This window comes from Colletotrichum chrysophilum (genome assembly GCF_026319265.1).
Source record: "Colletotrichum chrysophilum strain AFK26 chromosome Unknown scaffold_136, whole genome shotgun sequence".
Taxonomy (NCBI): domain Eukaryota; kingdom Fungi; phylum Ascomycota; class Sordariomycetes; order Glomerellales; family Glomerellaceae; genus Colletotrichum; species Colletotrichum chrysophilum.
The window spans coordinates 68,263-87,001 of record NW_026517423.1 but is presented as its reverse complement, the minus strand read 5'-3'; the positions used below and the strand labels follow the sequence as shown (position 1 = coordinate 87,001).

General features: G+C 51.0%; 3 protein-coding genes across 3 annotated transcripts; 2 read left to right on the top strand and 1 right to left on the bottom strand.

Annotated features, from left to right (window-relative positions):
- Window positions 1–9,520: 9,520 nt before the first annotated feature.
- Window positions 9,521–10,420, top strand: COL26b_011317 (uncharacterized protein; the record flags this gene model as incomplete). Its single annotated transcript, XM_053183988.1, has 3 exons — window positions 9,521–9,779; window positions 9,868–9,957; window positions 10,188–10,420. 3 exons carry the CDS (start codon window positions 9,521–9,523, stop codon window positions 10,418–10,420), a joined length of 582 nt encoding a protein of 193 aa, XP_053032068.1.
- A 1,478-nt stretch (window positions 10,421–11,898) lies between these two features.
- COL26b_011316 (uncharacterized protein) lies at window positions 11,899–15,321 on the top strand (the record flags this gene model as incomplete). The annotated part of the gene is made up of 1 exon (XM_053183987.1): window positions 11,899–15,321. One exon carries the CDS (start codon window positions 11,899–11,901, stop codon window positions 15,319–15,321), a length of 3,423 nt encoding a protein of 1,140 aa, XP_053032067.1.
- Window positions 15,322–16,769: 1,448 nt separating this feature from the next.
- COL26b_011315 (uncharacterized protein) lies at window positions 16,770–18,473 on the bottom strand (the record flags this gene model as incomplete). The annotated part of the gene is made up of 2 exons (XM_053183986.1): window positions 16,770–17,594; window positions 18,141–18,473. The coding sequence occupies 2 exons, from the start codon at window positions 18,471–18,473 to the stop codon at window positions 16,770–16,772; spliced, it is 1,158 nt and encodes a 385-aa protein (XP_053032066.1).
- Window positions 18,474–18,739: the final 266 nt, after the last annotated feature.

Below are 18,739 nucleotides of genomic sequence, written 5' to 3'. Positions count from 1 at the left end.
TTTCACAGAGACCAGAGCGCATACATCGACATGCAGGAAACACGGCCTCAGACTTTGGGCTTTGCACTCGGCGACTCGCCCATCGGTCTGCTGGCGTGGTTCGTGGAAAAGCTTCAATCTTGGGTCGATGTACCCGAAGCGTTGAGCAACGACGACATCATCAACTTGGTCATGATGCACTGGATTCAAGGGGCAACCCCAGGTTTGCGCTTCTTCAGAGAGGCGTTCGGAGATAAGCAGGAAGCTGATAAAGCCTTTGACGGGCATCTCAAGGTTCTCACAGGCGTGAGCATCTTTCCCGGAGAGATCCTTCCGGTCAGTACAAGTCAAATAAATGTGTTGTGTTTACTTCGCTAACTTTGAGTCTGTAGTGTCCAAAGGACTGGGCGAAGCAGCTTGCGAACATCATCTTTTGGCGCCAGCATGAACATGGCGGTCACTTTCCAGCTCTTGAATGTCCTGATGACTTAGTCAATGATATTCGGAAGTTTCTGTCCTCCAAAGAAATGAGAAAGGTTCTAGCCAAGAATGGGAAATGACTTTCGGCCGGTAAGGGCATTTGAGATGCACGGGGCTAATAGGCGAAGATCTTTAGTATGATCTAGCAACCGAGCGGGGTGTGACTAGAGGTTAATGTAGGATGGATATGAGCCAGAAGGTGGAATGATGTAGAAAGTTTGGAATCGTGCGAGACTCCGTCTCACGCTGGCGCCAGCATGTCACAAATGAGACCCTCGGGATTTCGGACCGATCAGCCTGCTTTCGACTTGACTCGGAATAGGGGAAGAAGCAGTGAATGAGAACGAGTATGAAAGTCGTTTTGAACCTCCTAGCTAGAGCTGAAGCTGGCTGCTGCCGTCCCAAGTCCGAGTGCGAGACCCTCGCGGCTCCATTCTCAGTGTCAGCATGCTGCGGCAAGACCGTAAACAGACAACCTCCGTTTACGGGATGTCATGACAGAAATGCAAATGTTCCACAATTACGGACGTATGCACAGACGTCGAGACGTCGTGCCGTACATTGACGTGCGTCCCACCTGCAGCGGATGGAGAAACCATTGGGAGCCGGTTGGACCGATCCTTGACATGCCCGTGCCGGGGAACCCGGCCTAACCCCGTGCTCGGGGATTAAGGTGGCATTGGAAGCCCCGCTCCGTAGTGATCATCCTGTCAAACCGGCATGCGCCCCGTATACTTCTGTTCGTGTCTACTTAAGCGAGAGCTTGCGGGCGTGAAGCGCAGGCCTTTCTTGAACCGCAAACAGGCGAACAGATGAAGGGGCGAAATTGTATATAATCATTTGTGTGTGGCTAGGGATATAATGAGGCGGCATTCATTGCAAGGATCAGAGGTCATGTCAGTCAACGTCAACTGGAGGCTGTGTGAATCTGCCGAAATTGCTGAGACTTCTTCCCACACCACACGAATAATATCCCCGAAAACGTCAGGTTGCAGCCGTCCTGCTAGTGCATACCCACACCCAACAAGGAGACTGCAACCACAGTCCAATGAGTAAAAGAAGCATCGTTCCAGCAACCCTTCCTCACAGTTGCTTCTGGTGTTTGTCCTCGGGTTGTTGTCATGTGGTGTCATTGTGCGGGTTCAGCGGAGAGGATCGAAAGGCCGAATGTTTGGGGCAGCGACTGGTAGTGCGCCGAAGAGCTCTCAACCTTTTGTACTCTGCGACGATTCTGAAAAATCTTTGCTTTGGCATTGTGATATTTTCTGCCAACTCGATGACGATGTTTGATCCTTCCTGGAACGTGTAAACCCCTGAGCGTTCGTTAAGCTCATCTCTGACAGCCGGGTACAGTCGGCTGAAGGCTCTCTCTTCGTGATCGGTCATTCTTCGGTATTTCCGTTGATAAGGGTTCATGCTGTGAGTGCAGAATAGCGCGTCGCTGCTGAGTTGGGATCTTGAACCAGGTTCTTCACGTCCTGCATTTGCGCCCTACCTCGAACACCGCAAGCCTTATATATCTGATGCTTCAACCCACTGACGCCGCTAAGCCCCTGATAAGAAACGAAAATGGGCACTCGCGGATCCTCAGCTTGGGCGTATGGAGCTTTCTGGCGTCGACATTTCGTTCAATTTCGAATGTCAATGCCCCATGTCGATTAGCGACCATGAGCAAGGGAGTGGAAGTCTGTGAAAGGACCCCGAATTCTACATACACCACGCCATGGTCAACCTGCGATGAATTGGGATTATTGGCGTGTCGTTCTCGACCGAACCTTGAACGCCGCGTGGAAGGGCGGCTGGAGCTTGTTTTGCGTAGCGCTAGGATGATGGGCAATTGGGCAGACACTACCAGCCCGACACGGCCTTGCATGGATCCTTGTACCATTCGAGCTGAGACCTTGCGTCGATTGATGATGCGGCCCTAGGCGGAGGGTAATGTGGTCAACGAATGGTGCTGCCCGCAATGCCCGTTCCCCATCCGTCGTTTGCCCTGTGTGCGTCACGAGGCATGCTCAGCTCCACACTAGATACCACGAATTTGATCTGTTCAAGTGAAATCCGTCCTGGGTTGTAGAACAGTAAATCAGATTAATAACGTTATCTTACAAAGCCTTGAAAGGTGATGATGCCACAAAAAGGACATGCCAATAAGCATAAATGACGTGGAAGCTGAACCCCGAGAAACCACGAACACAACGTACTCATCGTGACTTCGAAAGCCAGAACCCAGCCTGTCGAAATGTCTCCTGAGCTTCCATATAGCTGCGTCGTGCAAGATCAAGCACGACGGCGTCAAAAGGCTCCGTGTCATCACCATCGCCGCTTGCCAGGACCGCTATTACAAACCACATGTGCATCTAAGACTGAATATTAGCGATGTTTTTGTGCCACCCTATCAAATTGGCAGACGTACAATGGCAGCCTCTGTTCTCACCATCTCGGCAAAGTTATCTCTTTTCCAGAGCTTGTTGCGGACGTCTAGGTAGATACAGTCCTTGTGACTATATCCAATTCTCTCCCAGAACAGCGAAATTCTCCGCACAGATTCAGGTGAAAGCACCCCCAAGATATCAATCAGAAACTCTCGGTATGATTGAGCACCGCATTGCCGAAGTATTCGTCGTATAAACGCCGCAGCTCCGGAATGAAATAATGCTCTGATGACTGGTCCATTAGGCTCTGGCCTGGGTCTGATGTGAACAAGAGACATATTTTATAGGATAAAAGCAGCGTCGAAATAAGGGGCGGTTGTATTGATACAGAAATACAGTCCAGCTGGAAGCTCCCTTCACCTTTATACCCTGTTGTCGGAGCTAGCCATACCCATCCATGGATACATCAAAGCTGAAGCTGAGCTCATACATAAAGATATGGCTGATATTTCCAGCTGAAATCAACCCAAGCATACGTACTCTGTGTGCGTTCGCAGGAAGACCACCTCACGAATCTAGCGGGATAGTGTTCTCGACACTCGGGCAACTGTGGCGCAATGCTGCTTTCAGAAATTTGCATGGAATTCAAGTGGCGACTCGAAGATATTGGTTCATCGGGGCCCGACACTACTCAAATTCTTTATGGCTGAACCGGTTTTATTGTCTTGAATCTATCAAGCCCGACCTCTTGTAGCATTTTTACCTGATGCCATCTTTGCCGTGAACCACGGAGGAGCTTCCCAGTCCGGAAACTCGCCAGCAACTTCGCACATAGCGCTCTCAATCAGTCTTTGAAGTTCTATGCAATGATCTTCCGCCTCTTTAATGGTAATGGAAGTAGCTTGGTTTCGCACGAACACCAGTCCCTTCAGCTCAGGCATGCGCATTGCAAGTTGTCGGATGGCTCGGGCAGCCAAATTAGAAACAGCGCCTTTGACTATGGCATTGCCCAGTACGGAATCGTCGATCGCTAAGTATCTGACGACACCTAAGTCCGTCGGATTGCACAGAGACATGGCAGTAAAGTATTGTGCGGATGATGCCATGAATCCCTTCGCCGGGCCGAAGTGCAATATGTCTATTTGGGGATCGAAGAATATCTTCGGAGAACCAGCTACCCCGAAACGCAAGTTATAGTATCGCATAGCCTCTTGTCTCGACTCGCGACAAGTGTGTAAGTTGGCTGGTATATTTGCCGGCGAGGTCCCCCAGCTAAAATCGTTCGTTTCGAAGAGAGAGGTCGTGCTACATCGAATTGATACGATCCGGGTCCTCGGAAGGCTCAGACGCCAGATCATTACGCGAAGCTCGACCGGAAGCTTGAGGAAGAGATGCTTGATGCTGTCAGTTTGATGATATACCTAAAGTACGGGCATAGAGGGGACTGTATGGCTTACAAAGCTCATGTTCGCGACGCTGCTATCTCCATACATCTCTGAAAGTTGCGGCAGCCAGTGTAACTTGAATGATGAACCCAGTCAAATAATGCACAAGAAATTGAGAAAATTCCAATTCATCGAGGAATGATATTCGAAGACGACTTATTCCATGGTGACGGCCGGACTGCCTGAGTCGTGCAATCGCAGCCCCTCGAAAGCCGAGATTGTCCCGCAAGGGGCTTGCGACGGTCTTCGACAACATGTTGGGCGCGCAAACAAGGGGCTTCTCAAATTCGATTCGCAAGCTGGGGTCCATCAGCAGGTAGATATCGACGAAAAAGAAAAGAAGTATTCTGATCCCTTTCCTGAGGCGAGATTGCCCGACTTGTAACTTTAGTCTAGACCATTGTATGAACACCAAAATACTTGCAATGTGCTAACGACCAACCAGTTTTCCGTTCAATACCTAATCATATCTCATATTCTGTATTTCATGTTGTCTTCGGTTAGACGGAATCGCGATTGGTGCGCGATTGCGTTACTGGTCTCAAAATATGAACAGGGGTTCTTGTGCATCAAGTCAGCCGCTGCCCCTTCCAAAGCTAATTTACCCAATGTCCAAGCTACTGGCTGGGGACCAATACCCGTCGTCTATCCGTCGCCGCAAATCCACTTTGTCCGACTCGATCGGACTCGGAAACAAGGTAGTTGGACGTAATCGGGGAGACCGAGCTGCGACTGATCACCGACATGGATTGCCACTGGGCAGCATAGCCAGGGCCCAGGCAGATAAGATCGTGCATTCCCCAGGTATGAGTGGACTTCGACTTGGAAGACCTAATGAGATAATGACAGGAGACTCGCAAGGTCATCAAGCGCAGGCTATCCCTGTTCTGTCACCTGTCAGAACCGAGCTTCAACGGGCTGAGCTGCACCACATCGCCATCACTTGATCAGCGTACTAAAAGCCTCCACCGGCTCCGAGACTTTAGGCTGTAAAGCTTCTCCAACCGCTCAGTCAAGGGATCCACGGGCGATCTCTCTGACCTGGGAATTTAGAACTTGATGCCCAGCCTCACGCAAGACTTGTGGGCTCTCGGACAGCCACCAAACTCAGGCAGCGCCGATAGAAGTGGCCTGATTTCGCCAGGAAGAGGAGAGTCGGTTTTAAGTCAGCCAACCAGCTATTTGGCGTGAGCCCTACGTACCTGAATGCCGGGTTTGGGCGACCACGCCACAAAACATAGTGTAGCTGATTGAGTGACGATACGTCCACCTCTTGTTGCAATGAATCTTCATGATATCGCCACCACATCAGCCTTCCTCGTCAAATGGACTACCCTTGTTTGTGGCGGCCTCCTTCACCCGATAACTGGTATTGCCCTTGGACCCTGGCGCTCGAGCACCCGTATGAGTCTCACGCAAGCCAGCGTGGAAAAGCTCCAAGACGTCGCAGATGACTCGAACAGCAAATTGTGGTACATATCTACGCGAACGGAAATAACTCACTAGCATGCGTGTGTGGTGTATCCAAATATCCATAGTCCAGTGCTAGAGCTGTTCATTTTCTTCTTTCTAGGACTAAGGTGCGTGTGAAGCGCCAAAGTCAGGTTGCATGTGGACCATATCTCGTGCTTGACCACGTGGAGACTGAAATCCTGCCAACGAGAAGATGTATCATCACTGCGTGCTGTAGATCCCGAGGTCGCCGACCTAAGCTTGCAGGTGTACGAGGGATGCGGTACATTGGACCACCTTCCGAGTGGATTGCATGCGTCTGAAGGCCAGTTGCAGCAAAATGGATCGTTTGACAGAAGTCTCAATATCGTTGATAGGTGGAAGCGAAATAGGTATCGGGATAGGAAGCAGGGGAAGGGTGGTATGGCGGTGTCAGACAGTGATTAGGGCCATCCCAGACCCTGGTAATGTCAAGGAGGGGCTGTCTACGATGTTTCCATCACCACTATTGGGGAGCGGGGAAGATACCCATCCTCTCAAATACGATATTTCGAAACATGCGAATTTTACTGTCTATTGGCCAGGCGAGAGCTACGGATTCGGAGATAGCTCCGGCCAAGGTTCAAGCCCACGAAACTGACGTGGACGCGAGCGGGGCCGGCCGGCCTCCCTAAGACAAATCGTGGTGTAAATCAAACAGAAAAATATGGCAGATTCGGTAGAAAAGCAACGAAAAGATGCCCAAGGTTTAATTGACCATTGAGAACTTCAATACCCGACCTGATCACGTAGAGACATAGCCAAGGAAGAGATGTAATAAAAACACGAAGAAGTCATAAGGGACGACAACTTCCAATGTTCTCATGTCCTATCAGACGTATGGCCTCGGTAATTCTTTGAAGCTCAATCATTCAGGTTTCGCCTAATCATCACCTCACCGGCCCTTAAAACACGTGGGCCATGGATCGCTACCCTTGTGTCAACAGATACAAGTACAACGTTAACTGTTCATCTTGGGTGTGGGTATATCGCGCTCGATGTGAGGACTGTGTCATTGCAAGTCAGTTGAAGGAATAATCGGATAATTTCTGACTTCGAGCAGCATAACCGATAATGTGTCTGGTGTAGGACAAAGCGAAGATTGTGTGCTTTCGCCGGGTCAGAAGGATAAGCTGAAAAGGTCACGCACGGTCGGTAGCGAATAGTCATAATGATTACCATATGAGCATTAAACATCGTGATTGAATCTCCATTCAAGTATTTGAGAAAATAGTCGTACACACAGGTTCAACAGTAAACATTGAAAGCTTATGTCTAGAAAACCGCTTGCGAGTAAGAACAAGAAAACAAGTTGGCACTGCTCCCTAGACACTCCCTTGCTACCACTACCCCCAATTCTAGGCCATTGAGGCCCGAGACTGAGCGGCACGTAGCTACATCTAGGAGGAGTCACATCCGTCCACAGATGGGCAGGGGTGATATCCGAGCCACCTGCACTGAAATGCCTGTTGATGATCATACGTCAACTGGATCTCCACCCATACGTCAGAGGCGGCTATTTAACTATTTTCAGGGAATTCATCCCGTGGTCATGAGAATCATGGTGCTCCGCGTGAATGGGTCCACATGGCCTAACATTAAAGCAACCGGTGGCTGGGTGCCACCTGTTAGGCGCCCCGCAAGCTTGACACGCGGCAAGTGAATCTCACCTCTGCACTTGCTTGCTGTTGACACATGTTTTCAAGGGTCTGTCAGAATGCGCCTTCAGACTAGTGGTCTGTTGCACGAGTAATAGAAAGAAACCTTTCTTCCCTTCTAACTTTTCTTCCGCAGTTTGAAAGAAAAGGCACATGTCTCGGGCTATCGAGTGATGACAGACTCCTTAGGGGCCTCACTCTTTCAGGTTTCATCAAGTCCGGTACCAGGGGTGTGGCCTCTTAGAAGAGCAGACAACAGATCCGAGCCCCCTTGCACCAGTAAGACTTCAGCTAGTAGAAATTGTCGAGAGCGGCACGGAGCCATACACGCACCCCCAGTCGCTTGGGCAGCCATCTGTAACGTAGAGGTCTAGCCAAGAGTGGCCACAAGCGGTAGCCATTAGGCTTTCAGCACAGCCCTTACGTTTGGATTGGCAGCTGAGCCAATTCCCCCGCCTTCACTCAGCCCACATGCCTCGTGACGGGTACACAACCCCTTTGATGTTGAACAGCCTTATATGTAGCCTCTATGCGACCTTTCAACGAGTAGACTACGTGCTCGACGTAGAATCTGAAGCCTTTTCACTGGTCATTTTACGCGCCAAAGGTGGCTGGCCCTCTCTCCCTCGTTCCAAGCTTTGCCCAATAAGGGAAACACCTCCGCTTGTTGTTGGAAACGGCCGTAAGACTGGGTTCCAAACAAATTGTGGACATCACATTGAAAGATTGATTTCTAGCTCGGTCTGAGTAGTTCACCGCTATTACGCCCGCGATACATCGGGGTTGTTGCGGTGGGAAATGGTAAACTCCAGAACATTCACTGTGAGAAATTCACAATCCGTATGTCGATCAGCAGACTTCATTTGATAGTATTGACTGGTGCTGTTAAAGGCAAAGATGATGGGGTTCTTAATTAAACAGATCTCTTGCACTGATGGATGTTTACTGCACAAGACTGCATGTTGATCTTCAATGACCATGAACATAAGGCCATCACTTGACAACATGTACTTGTGGCGTATATTGCGAAACTCATCTCATCGTGCTTTTAGGTATTTTGACGAATGAAACTCAAACCGCGATGAGTCTGTGTCACGATGAACCCAGCCAGTAAATTTGATGTTCCGAGATCAAAACTTTCAACCTTTTAGACCGTGATTCGTTAGTCATGAACTTTATCTCATTCTAAACTATTTGAAATTCTCTTTGAGTTATTGACGTCGGCTCCTTTGAGTACTTTCTATCATTGCCCCTGTTCTGTCGTTCTTTTTGTTGAGTATGTTATTCCTACCTACCCACTTACGTAGTCAGGAGAATTAGTTCGGAAAGCAAATCGTACCTATGCATTCGAAAGAGTCGTAAATTTGACAACGACTTTGATAACGTTGAGAGTACTTCCAAGTTATGGCGTGTGTAAGCAATAGAATCCAGCCTTGATGGGGTCGTGATTCGTAAATTGCACAGACTGGATGTGGAAATCGAAGAAACCCTGGCCCGACGAATGAGCGACTCGAGATCTCACACAGTGCGCGTTCGGTGCTGCATTGTTCCTGCGCTTGCCGTCGACAAACTTGCATCTCAATGAAGAATACCGAACAGGAAAGCAATGCGCCGTCATTGCTACCCACCGTACATCGTTGTCAGGAAATGAACCGGTAATATCAACTACACAGTTTCAAAGGCGGGGTGCAGCCTGGGAATACTCGTCTAAATCTGCAGTGAGATTCACTAGTCGTCTCCGATGGCCCGATTGAATGCATTTCTCCAGCTGGGGGAGATACTTGATTGGTTCTATATCCGCATTGTGTAACTCGGCACCAGGAATCGATCCAGAAGCCGTCCTCTTTTCGGATAGCATAACCATTTCGTCTAGCCCAGAGCCATACTTGATGTCACCTCGCGTCTAAAAATGATGGCGAACCCATGCTGAATGCAGTCTTTGTCGGAAAACAAACACGTTTAATTAAATGAAAGTCGGTGAACATTTCAGAATAAATGGGTTCCTAAGCCTTGCCCATCCTGCTTCGACAGGCCGTTCCGACCACCTTTGGGACTTGATCTGAACAGCACGACCCATTTGTTGACTATAGCAATGGCAGAAACGGTTCTTGTCTTCGGCGCATCCGGAAACATCGGAGTATCTGCCGTTATCGGTGCCCTCCATGCTAAGCGCAAAGTCATTGCTGTTGTTCGTAATCAGACAAGCGCCGAGAAGATATTCGACTACGTTGGAACCCGCGATGGAATCACGATTGCCGAAGCGGACATCACATCTGAGGACTCTGTTAGAGTTATCGTTGATCAAGTTCGCGCCGGCAAGCTGCCGCCGTTTCAGCATGTTTTTGCGTCTCGTGAGTACTTCTTCACCCCTTATCGTTGATTCAGGTGGGCCTTTGGGATTTGCTTTGAGGACAAGTGACTGATACCAACTTCGAACAGCGGGTGGTCTTTATTGGGAGACTAGCCTGGTTGCTCTCGAGACTTCTGCTCTTCTTCAGATTATGAAGATCAATTTTGAAACTTATCTATGTGAGTGGCCACCAACATATGCTGAGCTCGTCGTGAATTTTCGAATCTAAGCGATCATATCGTAGACGCATACCGTGCAACTTGGCCCTACTTGCTAGAAAAGGGGGTCTCAAACAGCTCTTGGACGATGTGTTCTGGTGCCTCGGGTGATATGGGTCGGCGAGCGGCTCCTGCTGTGACTCAAGGAGCCTTATTCAGCATGGCCACTGTGGCTGCTCGTGACAATCTAGACACCAACATACGATTCAACGAGATCTACCTATCCTATCGAGTTCAGCACCACGTTAACTTGGAAGACAAAAAACAGTTCCTCGGCCTGGCGCATCTTCAGACTTCGAGGGAGTTCGCCCCACTCTACCAGCAACTGTTGGACAGAACGGACATTAGGAGCAAGAGGGTCAATGCTATCAACCCTGAAGACGTGGTTGATTTGAAGTACGAAACTCGTTATCGAGACTTCTGAGGGGTGTCGATGGGCGGTTTGTATGCGGAAACTCATTCACTTGAGTTAGAAGCTCGTTCACTGGCTTTCTGTTTGATTATCTAGGGGTGGAACGTCGTGTTGCGCTAGTTACCTGATGGGTAAACTTGACATTAAGGTGTATCTACAAACAGGGGCTGTTTGGTGGTACCTCTGGATGGTTGTGTAGACGTCCATGAGTAGACATCTAACAAGCTAGAAAGTTGGCAATTTTCGTGTCGCGCGTGTATTTCAAGAACGATACTTCCTGGGCTTCCGCAAAGACTTCGATCTGCGATTTCTATCCAAATTTGAGACCAACTTTGAAATGGAATATGATGTCGACTGAAAACGAATGCGATAGAAGACAGCGGAAGAATACAACGAACTCAAGACAGTGGAGGGAGACAACGGACCATTTCGTCCAGAACCTGCGGGGTTGATCACTGACCCCTGCTCCTCACTCAGAGGCAGTTGAGCGCGGATGTGGGGGTTGAGATTGAGAAGAGCTCCGTGTCATGTGGAACCTAGAGCGACAAAACCTGCATCTGTTCGTTTGAAAGACAGCTGAGGCGCACATGCTGAGGATCGGAGTATTATGAGTAATCGCCAGAAAACCGCCAAAAGAAACATCACAGTCTGCGAGGGCAAAACTCCACGGCTTCCACGGCCACGCGGCATTGGTTTGCCAAGCAAAGGAGACGGTTCAGCCCACTGACGTGGCGGGGAATAGGCGGCCGGTTTAGGGCTGACCTACAGGGATCTTGCATGCAGATAACACGTTGGACCGAGCTAGAATCCTCCATGGGCCGATACTACATTGCCTCGATATTGACGGGAACATCGAATCATTCTGTTTCTACAGCTTTAACATGAACAGGAAACAGAATGATTCGATGTTGCCGTCAATATCGAGGAATCAATGTAGCCAAGGTTGCTGCTGAATGCAGTTGCTGTTGGCCTGTTGCAGTCTTTCCCCGATTCGACAGCTCGCTGGCATGATGCTATGTCGAGCTTTTGCGCGTCCCATTGTCTGCTCACTTTGATAAAGAGGCTTGTCGATAAACATCGACTTTGATGCGAATCTTTCAGACATTTGAAGTCCGTCTAAGGTTGCGTTCAACGTCGATATCCCCAACTCAAGTTGCCAAATCTTCCGAACGGCTCCCTGTGCGACCATTCCGGCGACCATCTCATCTGCCTCATCCCTTGAACGAGATGAGATGAAGGCCCGTGCCCTCAAGGCATGAATCGGCCAAGTCGGTGGTGGTTGATTGACTCGCCAGCTATTTTAGTTCCTAATAATCTCCATCCGGTCTTAACGAAAACGAGTAAAAAGTCCACAAAACGTCGCGCTAGCGCAAACTCTGTCGGCAATGTCTTGCCAGTAGAAGGGCGGCGATATCCGCTAATTACATCATCAGGTAAGACAAAACAACACCGGGCCTCGGGCCTGAAAAACTCAACCTCATCTCATCAAGATGCCCGGCATGCGACGACGCTCGACTCTCCGATCCGTCGGAGAAGAGGTGAACTCGAGTTCATCCCAATCTGTGGCGACCGATGCTCCCGAAAATATGAGTACCGATGAACAGCAGCCCGATGCCGACCGGGAAACCCCCTCGCCGGAGCCTCGTCCTGCGGCTCCGGCGCGGGCGCCGACTAACGCGACGAGCGCCAGTGCGGCAAGGAAGCCGCCTCCGAAGCCCAATCTGATGACCAGACTCGGTCTCGATGTGCCAACAGTCATGATGATGTTCAAGGGCTCATTACCACCGATCATTGGTATCAGCATCTACCAATCGACACCAGTTGCGCAATACTTCACCACCCTGGGCTACCTCGTGCCCATTATCTCAGTCCTCGCTCTCGCTATTCTCCCGCGAGGCAAGTATCTTCAGAATCTGGTCCTGAATGTGTCGGGAATCTGCATCGGTGCCGCAATTTCCATGCTGGCTCTGTGGACTGGTGTCCGAGCGCGACACAACACCGCAACAGCCGAAGAGTTGGCCACCGGCTTGCCCATCTACAACTCGAGTCAATCAGCTGTTTGTGGCATCTGGCTCTTTTTTAACATTTGGATCTCCAACACGCTGCGTGCAAAGTACCCGGCTATGAACCTACCTGTCATGATTTACTCCATCTTCATGAACGTGGCGTGCACCTTTGGGCCGCTTATGGTGACAGACGCGTCCGCAGAGTCATTTGTGAGACGGCTTCTGGTGGCTATGCTCTCTGCCATGGGCATCGCTACCGGCGTCGCTCTCGTCATCTTCCCGGTATCCAGCCGAAAGGTTGTCAGTGCTGAATTCAAGGGCGCGATCGGGTTGGTCAGGAAGTCAATTAGACTTCAATTGAACTACCTGCAGGTTCTGTCCAGCGATGACATGTTGGAACGCGAGCCAACGAGAGCAAGCAGCGCTTTCAGGAAGAAGCCGAAGGGCCCCGAGATGACGAAGGAGGCCAGGGCTGCGGGAGAATTGAAGGGTACTGCTTTAGCTATCTCGGCTCTGTTCGGAAAGATGCATGGAGACATGGTCTTTGCCAAGAGAGATATTGCGTACGGAAAGTTGGATGCCAAGGACATGAGCGAGATCTTCAACCGCCTGCGGAGCATTATGATCCCACTGAATGGAATCAGCACTATTGTCGACATTTTCAGGCGGGCGGCTGAGAAGCATGGATGGGGTACGAGCGACGAGGGCGGCGACACTGACATCGAAAAGTCCTTGGAGCAAAAGGTGTGGAACGATATCATGCTGCAACTCTACGAGCCATTCGAAATTCTCACCGAGGCTATGGACCAAGGGTTGGAACACGTGGGCATCGTGCTCGAACTTACACCGAAACCCAAGAAGTCAAAGACCGCCGATGTCGAAATGGAGGCTGGGGCGAAGGCCTTGCCCAAGCCGGGAGAGTCTGGGTTTGCACAGGTTCTCGCGGACAAGGTCCAGGACTTTAACGACAAGAAGGGAGAGATGCTTAAGGCTTGGTTGAAAGAGAGACGCGAGGCCACTGAGCTGGAGCGACAGGAATTGCACCTCAAGCGATTGGAGACGAGGATGAAGGAGCGCGACCAGACACAGCTCTATGTCATGCTTTACATGGAGAAACTCATGCTTGCGCTTGGTGAGGCGGTTCAGGACTTGGTCATGTTTGCTGACTCCAAGGTGGCCGACGGAACCATGGGCAAGAAGCGCTTGATCATCCCCTCGCAAAGGCGCATCATGAAGTGGCTGAGAGGAGCATGCAGCACCCAGGACGGAACACCAGAGCAGAACCCGGACATGGCGGACATGGGCGCCAATGTTGTCTACGCTGGTGATGGATACAACAAGAAAAAGGACCCTGAGCATCTCCCCGCACATGGCGCATGGCAACATTTCGGCAACAGGCTTCGAAAGATCTCAGCATTCGTCGGTTCAGGAGAATCAATGTTTGGCTTCCGTGTGGCAGTGGCGACGATGACTGTCGGCATTCTGGCTTTCCTCAAGGATACCCAGACCTTCTTCAACGAGCAGCGTCTCGTCTGGGCCATGATTATGATTGCCATCGGAATGACGATCACTGCAGGCCAGTCCATCTTTGGCTTCGTGTGCCGTGTTGGCGGAACACTCGTCGCCATGATCTTCTCGTACATCATCTGGTACATTGTCGTTGAGAGAACTGCTGGAGTCATTGTCTTTCTCTGGTTGTTCACATTCATCGAACAATACTTTGTCCTCAAATACCCCAGGTTCATGCCCGTATGGCTCATCATGATCATCACCCAAGTTCTTATCATCGGTTATGAGCTTCAAGTTCAGAAGATTGGCGAAGTCGCCGCTGCAGCCACGGGACAGCCGTACTACCCGACCTATCTGCTCGCTCCTTATCGTCTTGCCTGCGTCGCTGCTGGATGTGCCATCGCGTTCATCTGGACCGTCTTTCCGTCTCCGATTACGGATCGCAGATGGCTTCGCATGGACCTCAGCGCTTCGCTCTACCTACTCGCCAACTACTTCAGCGTCATCACGGAGACCATCAAGGCCACCATGAACGACACCCACGGCGACATCAAGATGCCGGGAACGCCCGCTCAGAAAATGGAGAAGGAGAGACGTCGCATCTTGGGCAAGCTGTTGCTGCTGCTCCCTAGCCTGGACAGCCATGCGCAGTGGCAGAAGTGGGAGCCCGATATTGGCGGCAAGTTCCCCAGGGCCACCTACGAAGACATCATCAGACGGTCTACGAGCATTATGCGCTATCTGACATTGATCGCGTACACAATTACCTGGAAGCCTCGCGATAGACCATCTACCGCCTCATCGGCGAGCGACCGCCAGTGGCTCCGTGCCTTAAACCAAGTCCTCGCTGGCATCGAACCGACACAGCACACAATCCTCTCCACGCTCACCCTCCTCTCGAATTCTTTGCTCTCGGGCCAGTCGCTGCCTCCGTTCATGCAACTCCCACGACCCAATGAACTCACTCGAAAGCTTCTTCACCTCCGAGCTCCTGAGCCCGAGCCGCAGCCAGGCATCCAGAGAAGGGGAAGCGAGTTGGAGCACAGGCTGGTCACTGTCCACACGCACACAGGCGAGGAAGTCCGGTCGACGACTCGCAAGCCCAGTGTCACAAGTGACAATTCAACACTGGCAGGCATGGCCGAGCTCGCAGAGACCATAAGCCCGCCAGGCAGCGGAAGCATTCTCGACGTCAAGAATGTGGAGCAGCATGGGTACACAGAGTTTGCGGTGCTGCAGGTGTGCAGCTCGCTTGTATGCGACGACCTGGAGGGACTGGTGCGTGCGGTCAGCAGTCTGGTCGGCGTAGTGGACTTCAGCTTCAGGGTTAACGGCAGTGAGGCGACCTTGAGTAGCAGTGAGGAGGACGATGTGACTGGAAAGGCGAAGAGGCATTAATGAAGAAGTAGACTGTCACGAGCGCGCAGCTTGATACTCCTTGATACCTAATTGAATCATTCTCATGAGACGCCTGCTGCCCACTCAAATCATCAGCACTTTTGGTTTCCCGTACCTCCTGCGAACCCTCATGTCTTTTGGCCAGGCGACATTTGGGCACCTTTTAGAGGTTGTTGCCTAACCTTTCCAGTTGTCCGATGGCTACCTACATAAGTACGACGGCTTTTTGCTCGTTCCGAGAACATCTCGATTCTTTTGAACTTATGATTCCTAAACATATTCATCTAACCTGCACATAACCCTGCGAACGACAACGACAGGGACGAGGACGACGACAGGGACGAGGACACGTAATCCTCGTTCGAATTATTTCAGTCCTACCAACAACGCTACGTCACAAATTCGGTAGCAGGCAATCTCACTTGACTTCCATTGAGGTTCCGCGACACCATCATGAATACTTCTATGTTTCCACTGTTCTACAAGCTTCCCAGAGAGCTCCGGGACATGATCTGGGACACTGCTGTCCGTCCCTTGGAACACGGTGTGCATTACTTCTCTTTACAAGAATCAAGTTATATGGGACCGCCAAACGAGAATGCGCAGGCGGCAGTCGAGCTCTGTAGCACCAAAAGCGACCAGAACCTCTCAACCGACATGCTCACACGCGGTCTTCTAACATCTTGCTAAGAGTCACGAGCTGCAGTTGAACGATCTCGACGCTACGCACAAAACAAGCCGAGAATCATCACCTCCAAACTTGACGGAAGAGTACAAGAGCTATTCTACTGTGACTCGTCGGACATAATCATCCTCCGCATCGGTTGGGGTAGAACAGGACACATTGTGTCAGGTTGCCTGGCGATACCAGAATCCGACAAGGGGCATTTTGGAGCACCTCCCCGTTTCCCCAAGCACATCGGTCTTGAAATCGAGCTGGAAGACTACTTATGGCTGGTGCAATGGGGGCACTCACCATCAAATCGCAGCCAGCAATATCAACAGGTCAGATACTTTGTGGCTTCTATTATGGATTGGGTGAAACACGGAGCCACGTTGTACTTTTTCTTCCCAGGATACGAACGCGATTGGATGAAGCGTGGGAGTCTCGAATCATCTCAAATTGAAGGGCTGGTATTCAACGACGGCAAGTATAGATATCTGCCGGTCTTGCCATCAAGTTGCCTAGAAACAGAGCTAGTTTGGACATTCATTACGGAACTAAAAACACTATTCCGCGATAGTTATCAGCCAGATCCTTGCGCGGAATTGGATTCCTCTCTAGGGTAGGAGCTGGCAGTTATCTTTCGCTTGGAGAGAGTTTGAGACACCTTCAATAGAGCATAAATACGAAAGAGACATCATTTGACATCACATATTGGGTGATTTGAGGCTACCTATACTATATCTGTAAGCCCGGCTACAGTGACCATCCGGATACACTCTGGTTAAGCAGTTATCGGACGGATACTCTGCGGGTTGTGGAAAACATCCTTTGGATCCCAAACCGTCTTGATCTGCTCCAACGCCGGGACATTGCCCTGCCAGTACGACTCCTGCGCATCCCTCAGTGACGTGTCGACAAATCCAGGGTAAGTTCCAGTAGCCTCCGTTGGTACGGTGTTGAGGATCTTCCGGTGGAAGTTTTCGAGGAAGTTCTTAGTAGTCTTGCAGTCTCCAGCGGCGTAGGATTGGTAGAACATGAACTTGTCGCGGTGGGCGAAAGCCGTTGCGCCTGTGGGGACCTCTGAGATGGCACCGCCCACAGCCTGGAACCGAATCGACCAGGAGTTTTCCTCTGCTTGAGACTCTAATAATTCAAAGAGTTCGGCGATTGCAGGCCGAGAAAGTATGTCGTCCGGAGTGAAGCCGAGACCCTTAGAGAAGAACTTGCCAGGGCTAGCAGACAAGTGACGTGACTCCTCAGCTGCGTTCTTCGCAATGGAGCTGTCCCAAGTCTCCTGGCTAAGGGAAGCAGCACCGCCAGCCGGGAGTCTGCCCATAATGTTGGACTGATGAAGCTCCTCCCATGAACCGTACCACGTAGCCGAGATGCGTACGCCTGAAGGGGTCAAGGTAAAGTCGGTGCCGAGTCGGTTGTCCAGGGTTGGGTCGGCGACCAGCGTCTGCCAGCTATGGAATGCTTCAACCTTGTCATCCAGATTACTGAACTTTAAGTCGTTGGTGTAGAAGAAAACCTCCTCTGGGGCGGGATGCGTCTTCATCACGAACTCGGTGACGATGCCGAAGCCAGCGCCAGCACCTCGCAGAGCCTGGAGGAGGGGTCAGCATCATGGTCTCGGAATTTCCGCGAGGGAGATCTTACGAAGAAAAGGTCGGAGTTCTGATGGTTGCTAGCCCTCGTGACTGTGCCGTTGGCAGTGACAACCTCAACTTCCTCTACATGGTCCAGTGTGGTTCCCCACATACGAGACATAGGCCCAATGCCTCCCTTCACAATGTCAGAACACTGGCACACCACAGAATGCAAATGCAGAGACTTACGACGGTGGCGTGACCACCAATCCCGATGCCTCCACAAAGGCCATGGGGGATGACTCGCTGATGAGCATGGAGGTGCTCGTCAATCTGCCCGAGCCGCGTACCACCGCCAACTCGAACGTTCCGAGAAGGAGTCATCATGTCGACGGAGGTGTATTGGAAATGATGCATGTCAACTGAGATAGCACCATCCTCGCCGCCAAGGCCTGGGAGATTACAGTCAGCACATTTCGTACCTTTGGCGAAGGTTTGCTTTAGGCTCACCATGGTTTCTGTCGAAGGTTAGTAAATGTCAATAAGCAAGGGTAGCTTGGTACTTGCCCAAATCCGTGTCCGCCAGCCTTAGCCTGGACCTTGGTGTCGTGCTTGAGAGCACACTTGACGACGCCCGCAATCTCCTGGGCAGTTTTTGGTCTGATGATAGCGGCCGGGACGGAGCTCTGGCCGAGATTGAACGGCTGAGCCCATTCGGCCGTGTTACCGAATCGAACGCAGTCGTCTCGGCCGGAGCACACATCATTGAGGCACGCCTCAAGGCTTGAGGAAGCTGGTGCAACGATAGGGCCAGAACCGAAAAGGTACTGGGCAATGACAGCTCCGCCAGCGAAGGTCAGGGCAGCACGCCACGTCTTCTGCTCGGTGGAAGCCATGTTGAGTTGTAGGAAAATTCAAGGAAGGAGTCTAATAACAGAGTGCAGTCGACTGGGTCCATAATCCCTGGGACAAGCGAATGTCGAGCTCTTATACTGACGAAGATTCGGCCTGCCGTCCCTCCTGCCGGTCGTCGCACGGGTATGCGGCGGCCCGCATCGGCGATCGGCCTTGGCCCGGAACGGCCAAGTCTGTCTGACTTCCGACGGTGTAGCCGGGTTCGTTATGAGACATCCCATTGCACAAATGCCCCTCGACGAAAATG